We start from the raw sequence: 20,710 nt of genomic DNA on the forward strand, positions 1-20,710 counted from the left end.
CCCCCTCTGTCTCAAAAAATTTATATAACTGTGCTTTGACCTTTAACGGGCAGAACAGTTCTTGGAGCTTTCTGAGGGGCTGTTCCTGGATTATGATCCTCAATTTGGCTTGAATAAAATTGTCCATGTCTTTCTTAGATCAACTGATTAATTTTTTTCGTTGACAACTACATGAAAATGATTAAATAAATCGGTATATCCATATGATGGGATATCACACAGCTATCAAAAATGTTTGTTAAGAAAAATGTTAACCAATCTGGAAAATGCTCAAATTAAAATATTAAGTGAAAAAGACAAAATTGTACATATTCATAATCTGAACTATGTAAAAATTTCATGGAAAAATGACTGGAAAGGAATAAACCAAAATGGTAGCAGTGATTGCCTCTGGATGATAGGATGATGGGTGATTTTTTTTCTCCTCCTCCTCTTTTTCCTCTCTCTCTCTGGTGGGAAGTGTCTTTTTTTTCCCCATTATACTTTAAAAAATGACTTTTTTATAGTTAGGAAAAAATATTATAATTTTAAAGGAGTCATGTAGAAAAACCTCTCATATGTACTTATATTTACCCTCATATATACAGTCATTGTGATCAGGAAAGCGTTTGATTAAAAAGATTGTGTCAGACAGACCTAGGCTTAAAACTCTGCCCGGCTACTTAATTTTCCCCTTTGTGAAATGGGAATAATAGTAGATTCCAACTAATGGGGCTTTATGGTCATGCAGGTTAAGTCCTTAACATATTTTCTGGTACATACCACGTTCAATGGATGTTAGTTTCTCTGTTTATGTACCATTAGGAACAGTTATGTACCATTTACGGGCGTTTGTAAACTTTTTAGTGAACCAAGTTGGCATTAGGGGGCTGAGTTATTGAGAGTATTTCTCAGAAAGTGAGGACTGTGGTTCTGTGCGCCTGAACGCAGGTGCAGGTGGCTAGTATTTTCCCCAACTGTTGAAAATCTGTTCAAAAGCAGGGCGGCTGTCTACCTTCAGACTGAACAGGAAACCTTCCTTATGCCTAATTTCGGTGTCTGTGTCTGGATGTTTCCCACACAAAACAACGCCCCAAACTAGTTTCTACTTTTAGCTCAACCTCAGCAAATTTCCTTAAATATCACTATGAGCTTGGCCCCGCCCACATGCCCCTACCCAGTTGGTCCGAATGGGGTTAGTTCAATCCTTTGAATTTTTCCGAGTTGATTGGCGGAGCAAACCGGAAATCTTTTTACTTTTTTGATTGGTCGCGCACAGCCTAGGGGCGGGGCACATGGGCGTGTCTCGCCAGGACCCGGTGAGCTGTCATTGGAAGATGAAGCCGGCATTTCCAGAGCTTCGTGCCGTCGCCTAGGTCGCGAGGGGCGGGTCTCCTCTCTCCCCGGCTCCTATTGCCCTTTGCATTGGCCAGATTTGTTGTCACTCACGGAACCTCGCGCTCACTGGTACAAAAGCTCCAAGAGGCGACGGGTGATTGGTTGGTTACTGTTCCCGCCCCAAGCCTGTCGCCATTTCGCAGAGACGGTCAGAAATCCTAAAGGCAGTGGTATTCGTACCCGTGGTCAGTTTGGGGACCGGTGAGTCGCGGACTGGGGAGAGAGGGTTGCGGCACTCAAGGCCTGGCTGGATTTCCGCACCTTCAGAGGTCGGGAAGCTAGAGAGCAGCGGGTGGCTTGCAGAAAGGGGTCTTGTCCCTTCTCCGCCCTCGTGTAGGCCATGGGCTACGGGGATCGAGAGAGGCTTGGCTCGTCCGTCGCTGGGCCCTCCGCTCTCCCGGGGGCCCGGAGGTCGAGAGGAAGCGGCCTGGCGGCTGGGCAGAAAGGACACTCGGACGCCTTCCCCGGGGACCCAGCGCGCGTGCCTGCCCGCTGCGCACGCCCACTTGGCCACCCGTTCTGGTTCGTGTCCTGGAGATCTCCACGCAGTTCTCCCTGATGGACAGTTGGTGCTTGTGGTAGGGGAGGGTGAGCGTGCTAAAGAGGCGCCAGGGTCGCCGGCGTCTTCCAGAGGGTCTCTAGCAGCGCAGCGGGCTCCGGGCGCATCTGGCAGATGAGTAGGAAAAAGAGGAAAAGAGAAGCAGGAGGGAGAACCTTGGAGGTGTACTGTAGTTGGGAGGAGGAATCGAGTATTTGCTTCATAGGACATCTAAGTGGGAAGTACCTTCCCTCCCCCAGAATGTTTCTCACTGTTTTTTTCTCATCTGTGAGATTTATCTTTTCTTCGGAAACGAAGATAAGGAATCTTTAGTTTTGTCGCCCAACAAGATTTTGAGTGCCATAGTGCACTGGACTTATATATACTTTCTATATGGCCCTTCTGTGAATGATTAAAGCATTCATCATTATTCTTTGGTTGTAGCAGTTCCCCTGTACCTAATTTATGTACAGAATAAATGCTCTGCTCCTTTTCTCAGGTCGTAGAATAAAATGGTGTGTGCTTGGACCTCATCCATGAAGTTAAGCTACTGTAGGACACAGTTGAGTTTCAGAGGTGGGCCTCTGGAACTTGGTGACCTCCCCTCTGAGGTCCCTAGGGTCCCGATGAATGGGAGATGGGCTGTCCTTGTTCTGTCTTAACCCTGCTCTGCTCAGGAATAAAGTTTTCCTATGGTTAGCAGTTTAAAGGGAAACAAGGATTTTTTATTTCTCTTTGAAGAATTTTTGTAGACTTCCAGGAACAAGGTTAGGGTTGTAGACAGTACTACTTTTAAGTCTTTAATTAGAATGTCAAGCTCACACTTCAAATAGGCTGATCTGTTAAAATTAAAGACATAGAATAAATTTCTGCAGAGCTAATATGTCTTTTTTTAAAATTTTTATTTATTTTTGGCTGTGTTGGGTCTTCATTGCTGTGTGCAGGCTTTTCGCTAGCTGCAGCGAGCGGGGGCTACTCTTCGTTGTGGTGCTCAGGCTTCTCATTGTGGTGGTTTCTCTTGTTGCAGAGCACGGGCTCTAGGTGTGCGGGTTTCAGTAGTTGTGGCACGTGGGCTCAGTGGTTGTGGCTCGTGGGCTCTAGAGCGCAAGCTCAGTAGTTGTGGTGCACGGGCTTAGTTGCTCGTCGGCATGTGGGATCTTCCCACACCAGGGCTCGAACCCGTGTCCCCTGCATTGGCAAGTGCATTCTTAACCAGTGCGCCACCAGGGAAGTCCCTAATCTGTCTTTACTATTGCCTTCCTTTATAGAATCTATCATGCACTCTACTGAAAAATATTGAATATTTATGCAGTTAGACGTCAATATAGTGATTACCTTTTGAGGAGTAATGATTGGGAAGGGGCACAAGGAGATCTGGGTCGCTGGTAATCATCTTTTTTTGATTTGGTTCATGACATTTCACTGAACTGTACATTATCATTTATGTTTTTATGTGTGTGAATTGTTTCCAAAAAAGCTAAAAATAATTAAGAGTAAGGTGATGGTCGACACTGGATGCCATGGTGTCTCCTCTACTCTTTGCCTAGTTAATTTCTCTGTTAGCAGTGCAGTTTCCCAGTGCTGTATTTCCTCACCTCTGAATTTTTTTTAGGTTCTTTTCTGGGTCTTGATACTGTCTGCTAGCCAAAGGCAACTACTGAATTTCTAAAAGGTGCTGATATTTAACCTGCCTTAAAGACTTTGCTTCACATCGTGTAAAATAAACTGGTTCTCCGCTTCCTGAGTTCTCATTTCAGAAGTGTGAGTTGTGTCTGTTGTGACATTGCTTTCATGCTTAAGATGACTAAAGCCTGCCACCATTGAGACTGTGCTTCACATATCCCACTTGGATGCTGCAGTGGAAAAGAGAATTTTTTGGCAAGGCATCAAAAGGCTTAGTTGAGTTTCCCTTTGAAAACAAGATACTCTACTCCTTACTGGCCAAACTATGCTTAAAATTGTTCAGTATTTACCAGGAGCCACCTCTAATGGAGACTTGTATTTCATGTATATCTCTTATATTTATGTTTCTATATCTCTGCAAAGAACAATTACTTGACTTGCCTTTCTTTTCCTTCAGGTCACAGAAATCAGTTACAATGGGGAACGTTTTTGAAAAACTGTTTAAAAGTCTATTTGGGAAAAAAGAGATGCGGATTCTTATGGTGGGTTTGGATGCCGCTGGAAAAACCACCATCTTGTATAAATTGAAGCTGGGAGAGATTGTGACTACCATCCCTACGATAGGTATGTTAACGACCTATGACAAGACCAGTTTACACGTTAGTATGTTATACTTTTACATACTTCTTGCATTATTGAATTTTTTTTGGAGAATCTTGTCCGCCCCGAGAGCGGTTTTGAGGCCAGAACCAGGTAATACACAATTTCCTAATTGCTCCCTGGCCTCTCTGGCACATTGCTATGTTTACAGGGGAGGCATACGAACACATTTAGGTGCAACAAGTTTAACCGTATCTGCTTGGCAAAAAAAAGAAAAAGGTAATGATTATTAAAATCCATCTTTCTTCCAGCTGGCCTTTCTAAGTGGAAGCATCTCTCCATACCAAGTATGTTCCTAGCGTTTAAAGATGTAGTATGATTTTTTTTTTTGAGCTGGTGGTCAAGTGAAGAATCTGATTTGTTCAAATGCTGGAGGACTATCTGGCGGTGTAGTTATTCCTGTGAACCCGCACTGTGTTTTGTCAGCTATTTAAGACTTTTGCAAAGGCAGGGGGTTTTTTTGTTTTTTGTTTTTTACAAATTTATTTATTTTATTTATTTATTTTTGGCTGCATTGGGTCTTCGTTGCTGTGTACGGGCTTTCTCTAGTTACAGTGAGCGGGGGCTACACTTCATTGTGGGGCACAGCCTTATCATTGCGGTGGCTTCTTTTGTTGCAGAGCACAGGCTCTAGGCGCTCAGGCTTCAGTAGTTGTGGCTTGTGGGCTCTAGAGCGCAGGCTCAGTAGTTGTGGCGCATGGGCTTACTTGCTCTGCAGAATGTGGGATCTTCCCGGAGCAGGGCTCAAACCCATGTCCCCTGAATTGGCAGGCGGACTCTTAACCGCTGCGCCACCAGGGAAGCCCCTCAAAGGCAGTTTTGACAGAACTTAGTCTGTGCCTCATCAGCTGCCTCCAGATCCAAACTCCTGAGCAAGAATAGCCTCCCCAGGATGTCATGTGAATGTCAGTAGTGTTCTGAATGTTGGATTAGGCACAGGAACCAACCGATCAACTTCCAACTTGGGCAGTAGCTTCAGAGATTGCAGCACTTAAAGGAAGAGGAAACCAGATGGAGAAAGTGTTCATACCCATAATTTTAAAAATGTTATTAGTCCAAAATGAAAATAGCATAATTACTTGGTTTTCTCCAATTATAAAAATAATTCATGCTTCCATAATGTCATACATACAAAAAAAAATCTAAACAAGTGTTAAAAAACACTGTGACTTTGGTGAATATCTTTGTGAAGTCATATGCATGCTGTCTTCCAACTTACTCTGTGTTAAACAATGTGTTTCCTGCCTTCTTTTTTACCCCCCTCCCCCCTTTATGTAGCTAATGCCAGCTCATTCTTTCCGTCTCAGTTTAAGCATCATTTCTCAGGGTCGCCTTTCCTGATCCCTTGGATGGGTTTTCCCCTGTTGTAAGTTTCCACAGCAACCTGAACTTCTTAGTAACTCTGAGCCCATTTGTCATTGCTTGCTCACTGTCTCTCTTCCAGAAGTGTGAATAAGAGCAAGAATCATGTCTGCCTTGTTCACCACCGTCCCCGGGCGCCTAGCAAAATGCGTGGCACATAGTAGATGTCCAGGAAATATTTGGTGAATGAATTGAATACTGATTTTGTGGTAGATTGTTAGACTAATGGCCCCAGTGAATCATGCCCCTCAGTAGCCATACGCCTGTGCAGTCCCCTTCCACAGTGGTGCTGAGCTTGGCCATGTGACTTGCTTTGGCCAAGGGCACATCAGCAAATGTGATTCACACGAAGATTTGATAAGTGCTGTGTCTTGGGGTTTGTTCTTTCGGAACACTACCACCAGCACGTGAGGTTGCTCAGTGCTCCTTGGGAATAAAAAGGCCACCTGGAGAGAGGGAAGTCCAGCCTAGCCCCCAAAGGACTCAATAGTTGAATGCATCTACAAGAGAAAGAAGCCCAGGCAACCCACAGAATTGGGTAGGGGGGAAAATCATTGTTCTAAGCCACTATGTTTGGGAGCTTAAGTAATAATCCGTACAGATCAACATCAAATTTTAGTAACTAGATAGTATTCCATCATGTGGCTATATGTTTAACAAATTTCCAGTGATGGATGGTTAGGTTATGTGCAACAGTTCTGTGTAAATGATTTTGAACTCAGCATCATTTAAAGATCAATCAGATGTGGCTGAGCTCACTAAAGAGACTGAGAAGGTACAGCCATAGAGACAGAAGGAAAATGGGAAGCCAGGGAGGAGTTTCAAGGAGGGGGTGAGCAGTAGTGTCAGATATAAAATCAAATCACATAAGAACTGGAAAGCATTTGTCAGATTTATTGACATGGTGACCTTGCTGACCTTGGCGAAACCAGCAAAACATGGTAAAGTAGAACTAAGGTGTATTGGGTGAGAGGTGACAAAGTTGGCACAGTGAAGGTAGCTAAACGTCTTAGAGAAGTTTGACTTTAAAAGGGAAAATAGAGGGTGGTAGCGCGTGAAGGTGTGGAGTCATCTTTTTTTTTTTTAATTTTTTTTTTAAGATTTATTGATTGATTGATTGATTGATTGCTATGTTGGGTCTTCATTTCTGTGCAAGGGCTTTCTCTAGTTGTGGCAAGCGGGGGCCACTCTTCATCGCGGTGCGCGGGGCCTCTCACTATCGCGGCCTCTCTTGTTGCGGAGTACAGGCTCCAGACGCGCAGGCTCAGTAGTTGTGGCTCACGGGCCTAGTTGCTCCGCGGCATGTGGGATCTTCCCAGACCAGGGCGCGAACCCATGTCCCCTGCATTAGCTGGCAGATTCTCAACCACTGCGCCACCAGGGAAGCCCGGAGTTATCTTTTTTGAAAGATGCAAAAGACTTAAACAGGTTGGAGATTTTGAAGGTTCCAGACAGCGTGGGTGAATTGGATCCAGCACATGGGGGGATGGGATTGGCATTAGCTAGTTGCCCCCTTCCATTGCTCCAAGAGGGAGGGAGAAAAGTGTGGGTGAAGATGTAGATGAGTTTCTACAGTGTGTGGTGGTGGGAAGCGGAAGCAGTCCCATTGATGGCTTCTGTTTGCTCTGAAGTATGCAGGAAGAGCTGCTGGGAGAGGGAGGGGAGGCGTGAGGAGGGAGACCGGAGGGAGTGGAGAAGTTTGGAGACACCTGTCACAATGCACGGGGGAGAAAGCTGACTAACACATTCTGTTTTGTAAGCTATGGATCTTTGACTGGCAAGCTGCTTCGTAAATGAAAAGTACTGTCCAAATGTTAGCTGAAATTATTTTGAATTGTTGAACCAGCAAAAGTCTTCATTAAACACTTTCTCCATCTTCCCAATTTAGGTTTCAACGTGGAGACGGTAGAATATAAAAACATCAGCTTCACAGTCTGGGATGTTGGTGGCCAGGACAAAATCAGACCTTTGTGGCGACATTATTTCCAGAACACACAAGGTAAAGATTATCCAGTTCTAGCCTTGCAACCATTTCTGTTAAACGCACCTAAAGGTCGATGCTTGAAGCAAAACCTTGTGATGCGCTGCTTTATTTGGACTGTCAGTCATTCCTTCTTTTCTGCTGACCCACTTACACTTACTGGGGAGGTTTCTTTTTGAGAAACCTTCCTTGAAAAAGTACTTGGGCTTTAATGCCTTATATAGGAATATCCTCTTAACCCAGAACAGTTAGAAAATGGTTGTTCTAATGAATTTCATCTTTTGGTTAATTGAAAGTTGTATGTGCCTTAGATGAAGTACCAATTTTTGAAGAACTTGAATTCAGTACACTCTTTTAAACCTGTGGAGAATATTTGAAAATCATGCCCATGGAGAGAAAGAAATGAACAGGGATGGCTGGAATCCCAAATCCCAGCATCCTGTGTGGCCACAGTGCCTCCCTACTGCGCTGTTATTCTACAAGTGCTTGAATAAGCATGAATATCCCAGATCATTACCTTATTTCCTTATCACTGGTTTCTTAAAATTTGGGGTTTTAACGTGTCCCAGTCCCCCATCAAACTATTTGAGTTTTTTTCATTGATTGTATTTTGGATAAATGATACCTTACAGAGTATCGCCTGTCAAGATATCCGTAAGCTGTTCGTATAGTTTTTACACCCTGATTCTCATGTAGAATCATAACCACCTGGCATCTACATACTCATTTTAGAATTTATTTGGACTCTTTTAATTTTGAAGATTCTACTACCTATGGTGTTTTCATTGCATGTGTTTCACAGTAAAGACCCATATTTGTTGATCTTTTCAGACCAAATACCCGAGTCGACTGTCCCTTTATATTTTGTATCATTATTTTAGCTATTACCTTTAACACTTAACTCTATTTGTAGTTACTTCCTTAGCCTATAGATTTAGAATGTGTTTCCTCAAAATAGTGCATTTATCTTTTCTTTTTTCAGTTTTGTTAGTGGAAAATTTAAAGCAAAAAAGGAAAAGGATACATAACAAATCCCCACGAACTCATCACCCAGCTTCAACAGTTATCAGCGTTTTGCCCAGAGTGTGTTACAGCAAATGCCAGACATGATGCCTTTTACTCATACATCCTTCAGTGTTTATTTCAAACTGATAAAGACTTTCTTAAAACATAATCTCCATGCATTATCACACTTCCAAAATTAACATTCTTTCTTTAATATCTGGTACCCAGTCCTTATTCAGATTTTTCCAGTTGTATCAAATACGTCCTTTTCACGTTTGATTTGTTTGCAAAGGAATCAAAGTTTACACGTTGCCTTTCATTGTTATGTCTCTTTAGTCGTCTGCTACTCTCCAACAGTTTATCCCTCCATTTTTTTTCTGTCATTCCATCTGAGTCTGTTAAGCTGAAATCCTTCTAAACAAAGAATCCCTTCATCAAATATTTGGTTTCTCTGAAATATAGTTTATATAAGAAAGGCAGGAAAAATATTTAATTCTTTCCCTTTATTGATTTTTAGAGAAACAACTCGATACCCTAGCAACCTTCCATGATGACTCTTAGATTTTTTAAAATAAATTTATTTATTTATTTATTTATTTTTGGCTGTGTTGGGTTTTCGTTTCTGTGCGCGGGCTTCCTCTAGTTGTGGTGAGCGGGGGCTACTCTTCATCGCGGTGCGCGGGCCTCTCACTGTCGGGCCTCTCTTGTTGCAGAGCACAGGCTCCAGACGCGCAGGCTCAGTAGTTGTGCCTCACGGGATTAGTTGCTCCGCGGCATGTGGGATCTTCCCAGAGCAGGGCTCGAACCCGTGTCCCCTGCATTGGCAGGCAGATTCTTAACACTGTGCCACCAGGGAAGCCCTGACTCTTAGATTTTTATGTCTTTGTGTTTCAATCCGTTGCAGACAATACGCTTTTTGATACTCAGAGTGTCCATTTAACCTGGATTGGCACTTGCCATATTGGTCAAACTGTTGTAATTCCTCACCAGTGATAAAAGTAGAAAATGTGGGTTTGAACCACAGCTCTGCTCTGAAACCTTGGGAAAGTTAGGTAATCTTTCCTGTCTCAGTTTCCTCATCTATAAAATGGAGGTGAATACCTACTGCGCCGGATCATTTGGCTTGAATGAGATTAATTTTATAAAATGCTTAGTTGTGTGGTTGGAAGGTAGTGGGCCCTCAGGAGCCTGTGTTAGTCTGGGTTCTCCAGAAAAACAGAACCAGTATGATGGATGGCCCTCCGTACATGTATGCACGTATGTTTTTGTGTGTATATATGTGTGTGTATATGTGATTTATTATAAGGAATTGGCTTACATGGTTGTGGAGGCTGAGGAGTCCCGGGACCTGCAGTTGGCAGGCTGGGGACCCGGGAGAGCTGATGATTAAGTTCCAGTCCAAAGGCAGAAGACACATATCCCAGCTCCAAGACGAGTGAATTCTTTCTCGTCCTCTCTTTTGTTCTAATCCGGGCCTTCATTGGATTGGACTAGAGCACACTGAGGAGCTCAATCTGCCGTACTCAGTGTCCTGATTCAAATGTTAATCTCATCCGGAAACACCCTCACAGACACACCCAGAGTACTGTTTGACCAAATGTCTGGGCACCCTGTGGCCCAGTCAAGTTGACGCATAAAATTAACTGTCACAGAGTCCAAATTACTAGAGGTTTTTTGTCCTCATTCTCAGGCAGGGTTCCCTTTACCCACCGATCTAAATAAAAACAGTATAAAATGGGCCCTAAATTTATAAACCTTTCTTTCTATTAGGAACGGCAAAGGGGTAATACGTCAGCTTCCACCCTGTCAGTTTCGCATTGGAGACTAAGGATCTCCTCACATTTCAGGACAACCTCGTTTGCTTAGTTATGATAAGAGTCCAGAACTTACTGGCCGCCTATCAAATCTTTGGGGGGGGGTTTGAATGTTCTTCATTTTTTTCGTCTGATGTGATGTAACAGACATGACTTTGAGTCTCATGTAAGCCCCAGACATTCAGAAGCTGTGGACACTCCCGTCTGCCAGAGTGGGCTGCTCCAGACAGCTGGTCAGGCAGCTGTTGGGTGGGCCTGGGAAGCACAGAGGGAAAGGGCCGAGGGCCAGCACAGATTTTCCCTCCTAGACATGGTGGTGCGATCTCAGTGTCAGAAGGAACCCAGAGGTCATCTCATTCCACTGCCCTTCCCGTCAGCAGAATCCCTTCTGCAGTGTCCCCAGAAGTTGCCGCTTAAGCTGGGCACAAGCATCTTCAGTGACAGGCACGCCTCCTGAGGCAGCCCATTGCCCCTGCATTTCTCTTGACTCTTTTTATCATCTTGACCTCCTGTAGTTTTACCCACTGATCTTCCATCTACGTACAACAAGTTGAACCTCTCTTTATGTCACAGCTTCTAGTTATTTGAAGACAGCTGTCAGTCCCCTCAATGAATCTTTTCTCTAGGCAAAATATTTCCAGTTACATAAATTTGTTTTTCATATGACATGGTATCTAATTCCTTTGCCGTCCCAGTCATTCTTTGTCCCTCCAGTTCGCCTGTGTCTTAGAGTGTGGGGTCCAGCACCAACCACGTAACATTCCCAGGATGTTCTGACTGACGCACTGTAGCATCAGCTTTTTGTTGCCTGTGTTTTAGAAACTGAGCTGCTGTCACTACTGTTGATACAGCCTAGGATCAAGTTAGTTCTTTTGGCAGCCATTTCCCATTTTTGTCTCACAGAAGGCTTATTGTCAGCTAACCATCCAGTTGTTATTACCATTAATGTCACGTGGACTACTGCTAAGAGAGTCTTTTGCATCCTGTGTCTGGAATGTGTGCCGGATCCCTCCTGGGCACCTCCTCTGAGATCCTGTCAGCCCCGCCTCTGCCTCCAGCCAATGTGGCAGTGACCAGATCTGTGCAGGCTTCAGCCACCTTTGCTCACGTACAGTGTGGTGGTCCCTTTCTCTGACCTGTCTTTTGCTTCCTGGGATTTCTCTGCCGCTGTATAGTGTGGGATGCTGCAAAGACTTCTGACACCAACTACCTGGGGTTGGGCCGCACGTCACAGGTTAAGGGCACAAGACTCCCTCACTTCAGACACCAGCTGCAAATTTGGGGCTCCCCAGACCACCCTCACTTTTTTCCAGCTGTCTGCAAATTTGGCAGTTCCAAATATCCCCTCAGGTTCAGTATTCATTAAAACAACTCACAGGACTCAGGGGAGCGCTATACTTACACTTCTGTTACAGCAAAAGGATACAAATGAACCAGCCAAGGGAAGAGATGCGAAGGGCGAGATCTGGGAGGTACCACACACAAAGCTTGCCTCGTCCTCTTCCCACGGGGTCAGGATGCGTTACCCTTCTGGCACATCGCCGTGTGACGTACGCGGAGCATTGCCAACCAGGGAAGCTTATCTGAGCTTGGATGTCCACAGGTTTTTAGTGGGTCTTCATCATGTAGGCATGATGTAGAAATGAAGTGATGAAAAATAAGCCTAACCTTTTCTCTCTCTATTCTTGTTATTGTTAATCTGGTGAAGGGCTAGATGCCTCTGAAAAAGGCTAGCTGGGTGTACAGGAGGCTTCCCAACTCTAAAGACTATCTATCCTTCCGTATTGATTGCTTTCCGTGAAACCACACGTGTAAGCAGGGAGAAGCTGTAAGCACGTATAAACAGCTGCCTTCCCAGGTTCAGACTACTAACACACTTGTGCTTTCTTTCTAGGTCTGATTTTTGTGGTCGACAGTAATGACAGAGAGCGGGTCAATGAAGCCCGAGAAGAACTAACCAGAATGTTAGCCGAAGATGAGCTCAGAGATGCAGTTTTATTGGTGTTTGTAAATAAACAGGTATGTCGCTGGCTTTCTGGATCCTGGGACTGAAAAGTACTGCCCGCTGCTCGCTTAAAAATAGCGATATCTAATTAGCTGCCTGCCTTCCTCTCTCCTGTCCCTAGCCTTTCTCTCCACCGCTTTGTTAGCATATGTCTTATATTCATTCACTCGCTCAACAAATATCAACTGAGCATTTACTAAGATCTAGGCATTGTTTTAGGTATTGGTGATATAGATATAGCCGTAAAGCAGACAGACAAAAATCCCTGTGTTCATGGAGTTTATGTTCTAGTGGGAGGAGAGTCCGTCAATAAACCACATGTAATATGTCTGGGGGGAGTGTCGTGGAGGAGGGGGCAGATGTGGGGAAGGACTAGAATGCCTCTCTGATAAGATGACACCTGAAGGCCAGCAGGAAGGCAACCAGTGCGGCTGGGACGGGATTGGGGGTCGGGGGAAGCAAAGGAGGAGATGAGATTGGATCATATGGGGCCTATCCTTGGGGAAACTCGGCTTCTGCGTAAATATAACCAAGAGCAGTAAAAGAGGAGTAGGAGGAGGATGTAGAACCATCCAGCCTCAGGAAGCTGAACTAAGCATGGAAAAGAAGGCAGAATCCTCTGGAATGTACCAGCCTGAGATAAACCAGGGTCACGTTTTGATGTGTGTCCCCGCACTTTCTCCTCCATGAGTACATTCGTTATGTAATCGAGATCGTACTGTTTTGACAGTGTTGCATCCTGTTTTGTCACTTTATTGAAGGCATTTTCTGTTGCCATCTAGCCCTTTGTAAACATGATTTTAAATGGTGGCTGGGTCATCATTCACTCAGCCATTACCCTGCCATTAGATTCGATGTCAGTTTGAAGTTCACTAGTGAGCACAATGGACTTTCATAAAAGAAAATGACATTTGTTCTTTTTAATTGTAAAAACAGAACATGCTTATGGTATAAATATGCAGACAGTTCACAATATCAAGTGAAACATTCTAGCCCCACTCTTCAGGGTAAAGCATTGTTAAATGTCTTATATTTCTTTGCAGAGATAAAACTTTCTGTGCCTATATGAGCAGTTATATGATTGTATTCATATCTAAATTCTGGAGACCATATTCAGCTTTCTGTTTTGGAACCTGCTTCTTCACTTAGCATATCTTTGATGTCCTTGCAAATCATTGCGTCTAGATCTACCTTGTTCTTTAATGCTAATTTATTCAAATTTGGTTTGAGCTTACTAGTGCTAGGCACTTGGAATACATCAGAGAACAAGATAGAGATTCCTGCCCTGGTAAAGTTTGCATTCTAGTTACGAGAGGCAGATAATAAACACACTAAGTAAGTCAATGTTATAATATAGTAACTTGTGGTGAGGGCTGTAAGGCAGAGCAGGACAGTTAGGAGGAGTCACGGGGGACTCAGGTCACGAAGGCCTTGCAGAGCATCCTGAGGACTCGGGCTGTTACCCCGAGAGAGGCGGAGAGGTCACAGGGCTTTGATAGAAGAATGACTTGATCTGACTTTCACTGACTGCCGGGTTGTGTTTAGACTCCTTGGGAGCAAGAGCAGAAGCTTGGAGACCAGTTTGGAAGTAATTTCAGTACCTGAGTGAGAAGTGATGGTGGTGGGATCAGGGTATAGCTGTGCAGGTGGTGAGAAGTGGTCAGATTCTGGATATATTTTGAGGGTAGAGCTGGTGGGATTTCCTCGTGTGGAGTTTGTGAGAGGAGAGAGAGAGAGAGAGAGAGAAAAAAAAAATTAAGGATGATTTCAAGGTTTGGAGCCTGAGCCACTGGGAGGCTAGAGAGAAGACTGTGGGTTAAGGGCAGACATTGGGGGAAGAGTATAATGTTCCGTTATGAGGATATAACATTTATGGACTGACTCTTGAATATTCTCTCTCAAGGATCTTCCCAATGCTATGAACGCAGCAGAGATAACAGACAAGCTTGGCTTACATTCCCTCCGCCAGAGAAACTGGTACATTCAGGCTACTTGTGCCACCAGTGGAGATGGGCTTTACGAAGGCCTGGACTGGCTCTCCAACCAGCTCAAAAACCAGAAGTGATGGGAAGCGCTGCGTTCCCTGTGCGTCGTGGCAAAGCCAGCTGGCCTCTTCAGTGTGCGTGTGTGCGTGTGAGGAGCCGAGTGTGGGTGCGTGGCCGGACGTGGGAGCAGCTTTCTCACATGGTGCCTTATACGCCCTCTAAGGGAACCAGTCTTACATGTTACAAACAACCAGTGTTACATTTTATATGCTACCTTCCATTTCAATAGCTTTGGTGACCAGTTTTGCAGTCGACGGAGGAGTCCCGAGGGTTCCCTGGTGCCCGATAGCCAGAGTGGTCTTCGTGGTGGGAGGAAGGGGGAGGGCGGGCCGTGGACTGACTTCCTTTGTGTGGTTCTAGCCCAGGCCTGGGGGGGGGGGGTCTCTGCACACCTGGGGGTCCTGTTAGACGTGGCATCCTTTCGTAAAGATGAAGGAACTGTCATTCTTTCCCATCACTGCCAGAGCTAGCAGCTCACTTTTCAGTGCTTTAAAGCAAATGATCCTCAAAGACAAAAAGGCCCTTGCTTACCGCAGATGTTAAGTTGTTAAGATGTTAAGATCTGAGCTTAAGTTATTTTCTAGCCCAGACATCCTGGTTGAATGGACTTCATTGGGAGGAATCAGTGATCCTTTTTCATTAGAAAAAAACCCCGTAACGCTAGACCCCGTAACAGTAGAAATCATCTAGTCCTTCGCTTCCTTGCCTCGTATTTGCCACATGGAGACCCTTTGGGGTAGGAACCCAGCGCACGGCCGAGGCTCTTTACTGAAGCCACGCCGCCGCTCACAGGGCCGGGTTAAGGAGGGGAGGCGCCGCCGTGTTTGTGTCCCTACGTCACTGTCTCCTGAGGCTGCCACTCCGACCCCTCGGCGCTGAATGTTCTCCGTTCGAAGCAGGAGCTTCGCTCCCGGGATGGAATCGTCACCGTGTACAGTGTCTTAGCCCAACTTGCAGTTTAGCTTAGCTGTGTTCCCAGAACCACACACCTGTGAGTTCTGAGCGTTTGTGAGAGAAGCAAGAGTTTCATTCGGGGAACGAGACTCCCAGCAGCCGAGTTGGTTGGTGCTAAATTTTGCTGTGAAGAATGTCTTGTCCAGACCACTCTCCGTGACACCGACTCCCTCTTCTGGTTGACAATACTGTCTTCCGTGGAAACGTGCTTTATGTTGTCCTCAAAATAGTAGTAACAGTGGCCTGGAAATGAGCTGGATTCACTCAATAGTCTAGAGCTCTTTTGCCCAGACAGCTGTTGGCCACATTTGTACCTAAGCTGTTCCACTACTACCTTTCAAAAAAAAATCTTCATTTCAGATTACAGAGGAGGAGAATGTAAGATGAATTTTAACAAAAGTAAACCTTGTTTGCTGATAACAATGAAGTTGCTCTTACTAGGAAGAAATTTCATGCCATGATAAATGTGGAGTTTTTTTCTTTAAAACATTGACTTTGAAGAATGTTCCTTGCAATACTGGCAGTGAAGTCCAGATTTGATTTTTAACCATGGAGTTAAGTCCTGAGAAAGATTTAGATTGTACGCCTCAGATTGGCAGGGACTGTGTCTTAGGCTTTTGTGTTTATGCTTAGTGCCGTGTACGTGGTACAGTGCTGTGTCCCATTAAACACTTGTTGATTGGTTGGACGGTAAAGAACTTGCTCTGGAGGAGGAGAGGACAGCCATGTGCTTCTGGATGTCTCGAGCTACTACTTTAAAATCCCTTTCCCTCTGCATCTTAGAAGACTTGCTGTTGAAAACTCCCAGGGCACTTGCACAAAAGGCAGAACCCGCGGAGGTGCCGTCCCGGCCCCTCTGCTTTCAGCAGTGCTCCTCATTCTCACCTTAACATGACACTTTCAACTGCTGTCTTTCTTTCTCTCTCTGTGAATTTGGAGCTGGTCATTTGGGGTTTATGGGGGGGGGCACTTCAGTGTAGTGGCTTTGAGCAAAGACTTGGGTCCCTGAAAGCCAATTTCACATCCCAGCTGTGTCCTCACTAGCTGCTTGGCCTCAGGCCTGTTACTCTTTGACCCCATATCTCTGAGCCTCAGTTTGCTTAACTGTTAAATGAGGATAATACCTACCTCATAGGGTTGTGAGACCTTTGTATTCCTTGCCTGGTGTTTTCCCTGGGGATATCTTGATGTCCAAGGTGTGACTAGCAGTGCTGGCCACAAACTGATCCATATTATTTACAGGAGCAGTGAAGTGGGATGGGATGGGGGGCTATGTTTAATCTTTCCCACTCTATTCACCTAATCCTGCTGAATCCTCTGTCCTTTTCTAACCATGGGAAGTGCTAATAAGACCATTTGGGATGCTTGTTTAAAAAACCAGATTGCTGTGTCCCACACTCACTGTTTTTCTTTTTTTTTTTTTTTTAAAGTGTGATTTTTATTATATTCACAGAGTTGTGCAACCACCCTACTAATTTTAGACTATGTTCATCACCCCCAAAAGAAACCCCGGGTCCATGAGCATCCAATCCCTATTCCTCCCTTCCCCATGGCCCCCCTGGCCACCACTAATTTACTTCCTATTTCTATGGATTCACCTATTCTGGGCAGGTGAGGGGCCTGGGGAGCTGGTGGGTGCTTGGGAAGTGCTGAGGTGCTGTTGGCCTGAACACAGCTTCAGTCCGGAGGCATCAGCCTGATGACAGAGGAGGCAGAGCCCCAGGGAAAAGACTGCCCCAGAGCTAGGTGACTGGAATTTATTACCTTGAGAGGGGAAGAGGTGCCTCTAATAATTATGCAGGGACATGGGGCATAAAAGGGGATGTATGGTTGCCCTATCAGTCAGAATGTCGGGAGCTCTGAATCTGGAATCAAAGGCCAAGGCTGAAATTCGAGCTCTGCTTGTTCACTAGCTGGATTCAACTGGACTCAACCTCTGACTCCCAATTTCCTTGCCTGGAAAGGAAGTTCCCAGGCTTACCTGGGGTACAGCTCTGTGTGAATACCAAGAATATGGGGGTAATGGCGGGGAGGTCCATGGGTCAATTCTATATATTGTGGGTCATGTAATTTGATCTATTTAAAATACCTTAACAGGGCTGAGAATATTTGCATGTGAGTTTCTGAAGACAGGTAGCTTTATACTCCTGTGGAGGTAGGTTTCAAGTGAAAGGAAGCATGACACCTTGAAGTGACCTGAGTCCTTTGTCCACAGGTATCTGGAGGTTGTCAAACAGTACACCGAAAATCTGACAATATGCTCTGAAGACCCTTTTTTCTTTCGCAATTTTTGATATTCTTTTCACCCTTTCTGGCAGCAACCTTACTGAGATACATTTCCATAAAGTTCCCCCATTACACTTTGCTGGTTTTATTCGATAGTATCCTCCCAGATTTGTACAACCACACTGCAATCAATTTTAGAACATTTTCATCACCCTGAAACGAAACCCTGCAGCCTGTAGCAGTCACTCCCCATTTCTTTCATACCTCCCGGCCCTAGGCCATTACTAACCACTGGTCTCCGTTCTATCTAGATTTGGTGGGGACACTTTTTAAACTTTGGTTTTTACCACCAGGTGGGCTTTGAGGAGTACCACACTAAGAACTTTTCTCCTATTTTGATTTTCATTCTTTTACTCTAATGCACGGCATGGGAAGGCTTCTAGGAGGGTGCTGTGACCAACACGCAAGCCTTGGAGGGACCACTGAACTAGGTGACTTCCAAGGTGTGTCCAAATCCTTCGACCAGCTACTAATTTGGTCAGTAAATAGCTTGCTGCTGCTCACTGCCACTAGGTGGTGCTGCTGCCCCACCATACTGACACGCGGCCCTTGCTGGGGTGGGTCGCCGGCGTTCCCAAGTGTGGGAGAATCCATCCTCTTGCCTGGACACCAAGAGTGACCCAGAAAACTACAGCCAGGGATATGCCTGGAAGAGAAAGACAAAGTAGGCACCCAGAGCACCCAGGAATTGACTGCCAATAATTACAAAGGTGGCCCCGACAATTGTAATCGTGCAGCAGTAATCTCTGCTATTCACTGAGCATACTGGGTACTCTTCTAGGCACTTTGCACACATCATGTCTAATCGTCACACCCAGCAAGGCACTTGTATTATATCTGCTTTGCAAAGGGGAAAACCAAGGTTCAAGGATACAAAGTGATTTGCTGGTGGCCACGTGATCATGATTCAAATGCAGGTCTGGGGCACCAGGGCCCATGTCCTTCCAGTACATACTACTGCCGTGGGCTCTGGCCTCCAGAGGTTGCCAGAGGTGGAGGGAAGGCAGCAAAAGTGCCCAGTGGAGACATCTGGGGAGGGACACAGAGCAGTACGTGCAGAACTGTGTCCGCTGACATGCCAGGGGAATGAGCAGTGGATGAAGGGGAAGAGCCAGGGCACAGAGATGCGCTGAGGCCAGTGGAGACCTGGACCTACCCTGGCTGCTGATAATGTTCTTGGGAAGCAAAAGTGATAATCACAGTGTTCTAAAACTGGGTTGTGGCGATGGTTGTATAACTATAAATTTACTAAGAACCATCAAATTGTTTGCTTACCGTGGGTGAATTGTATGATACATGAATATTCAGTAAAGCTGTATGAAGTTTATAATCATGAAACCAATAGCGATGAGGGTGCCAACTCGGTAGGTCTCAGCAGTGCTGTAGGCACTTTGAGAAGAGAGGGAGAGTAGCATCTCGGAGTAGAAAGCCTGCCCAATGGCTGTCCAGCATCTGCTTGAACGCTTTCAGTGTCAGGGAGCTCAGTACCTCATAAAGCGGCCCATTCTAGTTTGAGATAACTCTCTCTAATCCTTAGAAAGTTGAAATCTATCTCTTAGCCTGTTGTGCAGAATAAACCTCTTTGCTTTGCCATATACCATCTCTTTCAGCGCTTGAGGACAGTCGTTGCATTCCCCCCACAGTCGTTTTTATCCTGTATAGAAATCCCCAAGGTTTTTCACAGGACGAGATTTCCAGCCTCTCCTGTTCTCCTGGTGGCTCTGTCTGCCATACTTGCTTTGATCTGTCAGCATCCTTCCTAAAATGTGGGGCCAGTGGTGGGCCCGATATTCTGCAGATGCCAGCCCGGTACTATGGTTAACAGATTGGATCCTAGCGTTAAGGCTCTCTGGATTCAAATCCTCTCTCCACTACAGGCCAGCTGTATGACCATGGTTAAAAGTACAGACTTCTCTGAGCCTCAGTGTCTCCGTCTGAGTTATTGTTAGGGTGGTGCTGACTCTCATTTTCTGAGGGGTTCTGCAGTCCAACCCCTTTAGGTGGGCTTGGCCTGGCTTGGTGATGGCTAGAGTAAAGGACAGCAATCCAAAATAGCAAGCTGTCACAGCTGCTAATCAGCCCAGTGGATACACACAAACCAATAGGGGAAGGGGATCTGCCATCTCTGCCTACAGGGCTTTCCTCCCAAGGAGCTTTGGTCCCTGGTAGAGGGGGTGTGGTGATGGGGAGGAAGTGGCAACCAACATCAGCCGATGGGCCTGACTCAGATGCTCAAGGAGTTACTTCCTTACATATTTGTAACTCCCTTCTTTTTCTTTCCTCAACATTTTTATTTGAAAATTTTCAAACATACAGTGGAAAGCAGGATTTAGAAAATCTTCACCTGGATGCAACAATTGTTCACTTTGTTCCATTGGTTCTTTAGATCTCTGTTTATATACACTTCTTTTGCTGATTCATTTGAAAATAACATGCAAACACCACGACTCTTTACCCCTAAAAATTTCAGCCCGGATCTCCTAAGTGTGAAGATATTCTGAACATAAACACAAGACAATTATCACACCTGAGAAAAGGTGTACTCATTTCCTAATATCTCATTTCCAGTTCATATTTAATTTTCCTCACTTGTCTACCAGTTGTCATTTATAGCAGGTTTTTTTTTTTCCAAACCAGAATCCAATCAAGTTTTATCCATTACATTTGTTTTTGTTTTTTTTTTTAATTTTTATTTATTTATTTATTTTTGGCTGCACTGGGTCTTCGTTGCTGCGTGCGGGCTTTCTCTAGTTGTCGCGAGCGGGGGCTACTCTTCGTTGTGGTGCGTGGGCTTCTCATTGCGGTGGCTTCTCGTTGCAGAGCACAGGCTATAGGCACATGAGCTTCAGTAGTTGTGGCGCACGGGCTTAGTTGCTTCGCAGCAAGTGGGATCTTCCCGGACCAGGGCTCGAACCCATGTCCCCTGCATTGGCAGGCGGATTCTTAACCACTGAGCCACTAGGGAAGTCCCTGTTTATGTTTCTTTAATCTCTTTTAAGCTGGAGCAGTCTGTCAACCTTTTTTTTTTTTCCTTGGGTTTTTTTTTTTGGCTATGCCGTG

At 45.1% G+C, this 20,710-nt stretch overlaps 1 protein-coding gene across 3 annotated transcripts; it reads left to right on the forward strand.

Annotated features, from left to right (window-relative positions):
- The first annotated feature begins 1,467 nt into the window (after positions 1-1,467).
- LOC103014076 (ADP-ribosylation factor 2) lies at positions 1,468-16,052 on the forward strand. Of its 3 annotated transcripts, none has more exons than XM_007175846.2 (5): positions 1,468-1,578; positions 3,996-4,162; positions 7,449-7,559; positions 12,255-12,379; positions 14,269-16,052. In XM_007175846.2, exons 2-5 carry the CDS (start codon positions 4,015-4,017, stop codon positions 14,428-14,430), a joined length of 546 nt encoding a protein of 181 aa, XP_007175908.1. In that variant the 5' UTR covers positions 1,468-1,578; positions 3,996-4,014; the 3' UTR covers positions 14,431-16,052. The 3 variants fall into 3 exon arrangements, with proteins under 3 accessions (XP_007175908.1, XP_057392435.1, XP_007175909.2); XM_057536452.1 differs by having other exon boundaries at positions 1,545-1,646; XM_007175847.3 differs by lacking the exon at positions 1,468-1,578 and adding an exon at positions 1,585-1,899.
- The last annotated feature ends 4,658 nt before the right edge of the window (positions 16,053-20,710 follow it).

Source organism: Balaenoptera acutorostrata, chromosome 20, assembly GCF_949987535.1.
Source record: "Balaenoptera acutorostrata chromosome 20, mBalAcu1.1, whole genome shotgun sequence".
Classification (NCBI taxonomy): Eukaryota; Metazoa; Chordata; class Mammalia; order Artiodactyla; family Balaenopteridae; genus Balaenoptera; species Balaenoptera acutorostrata.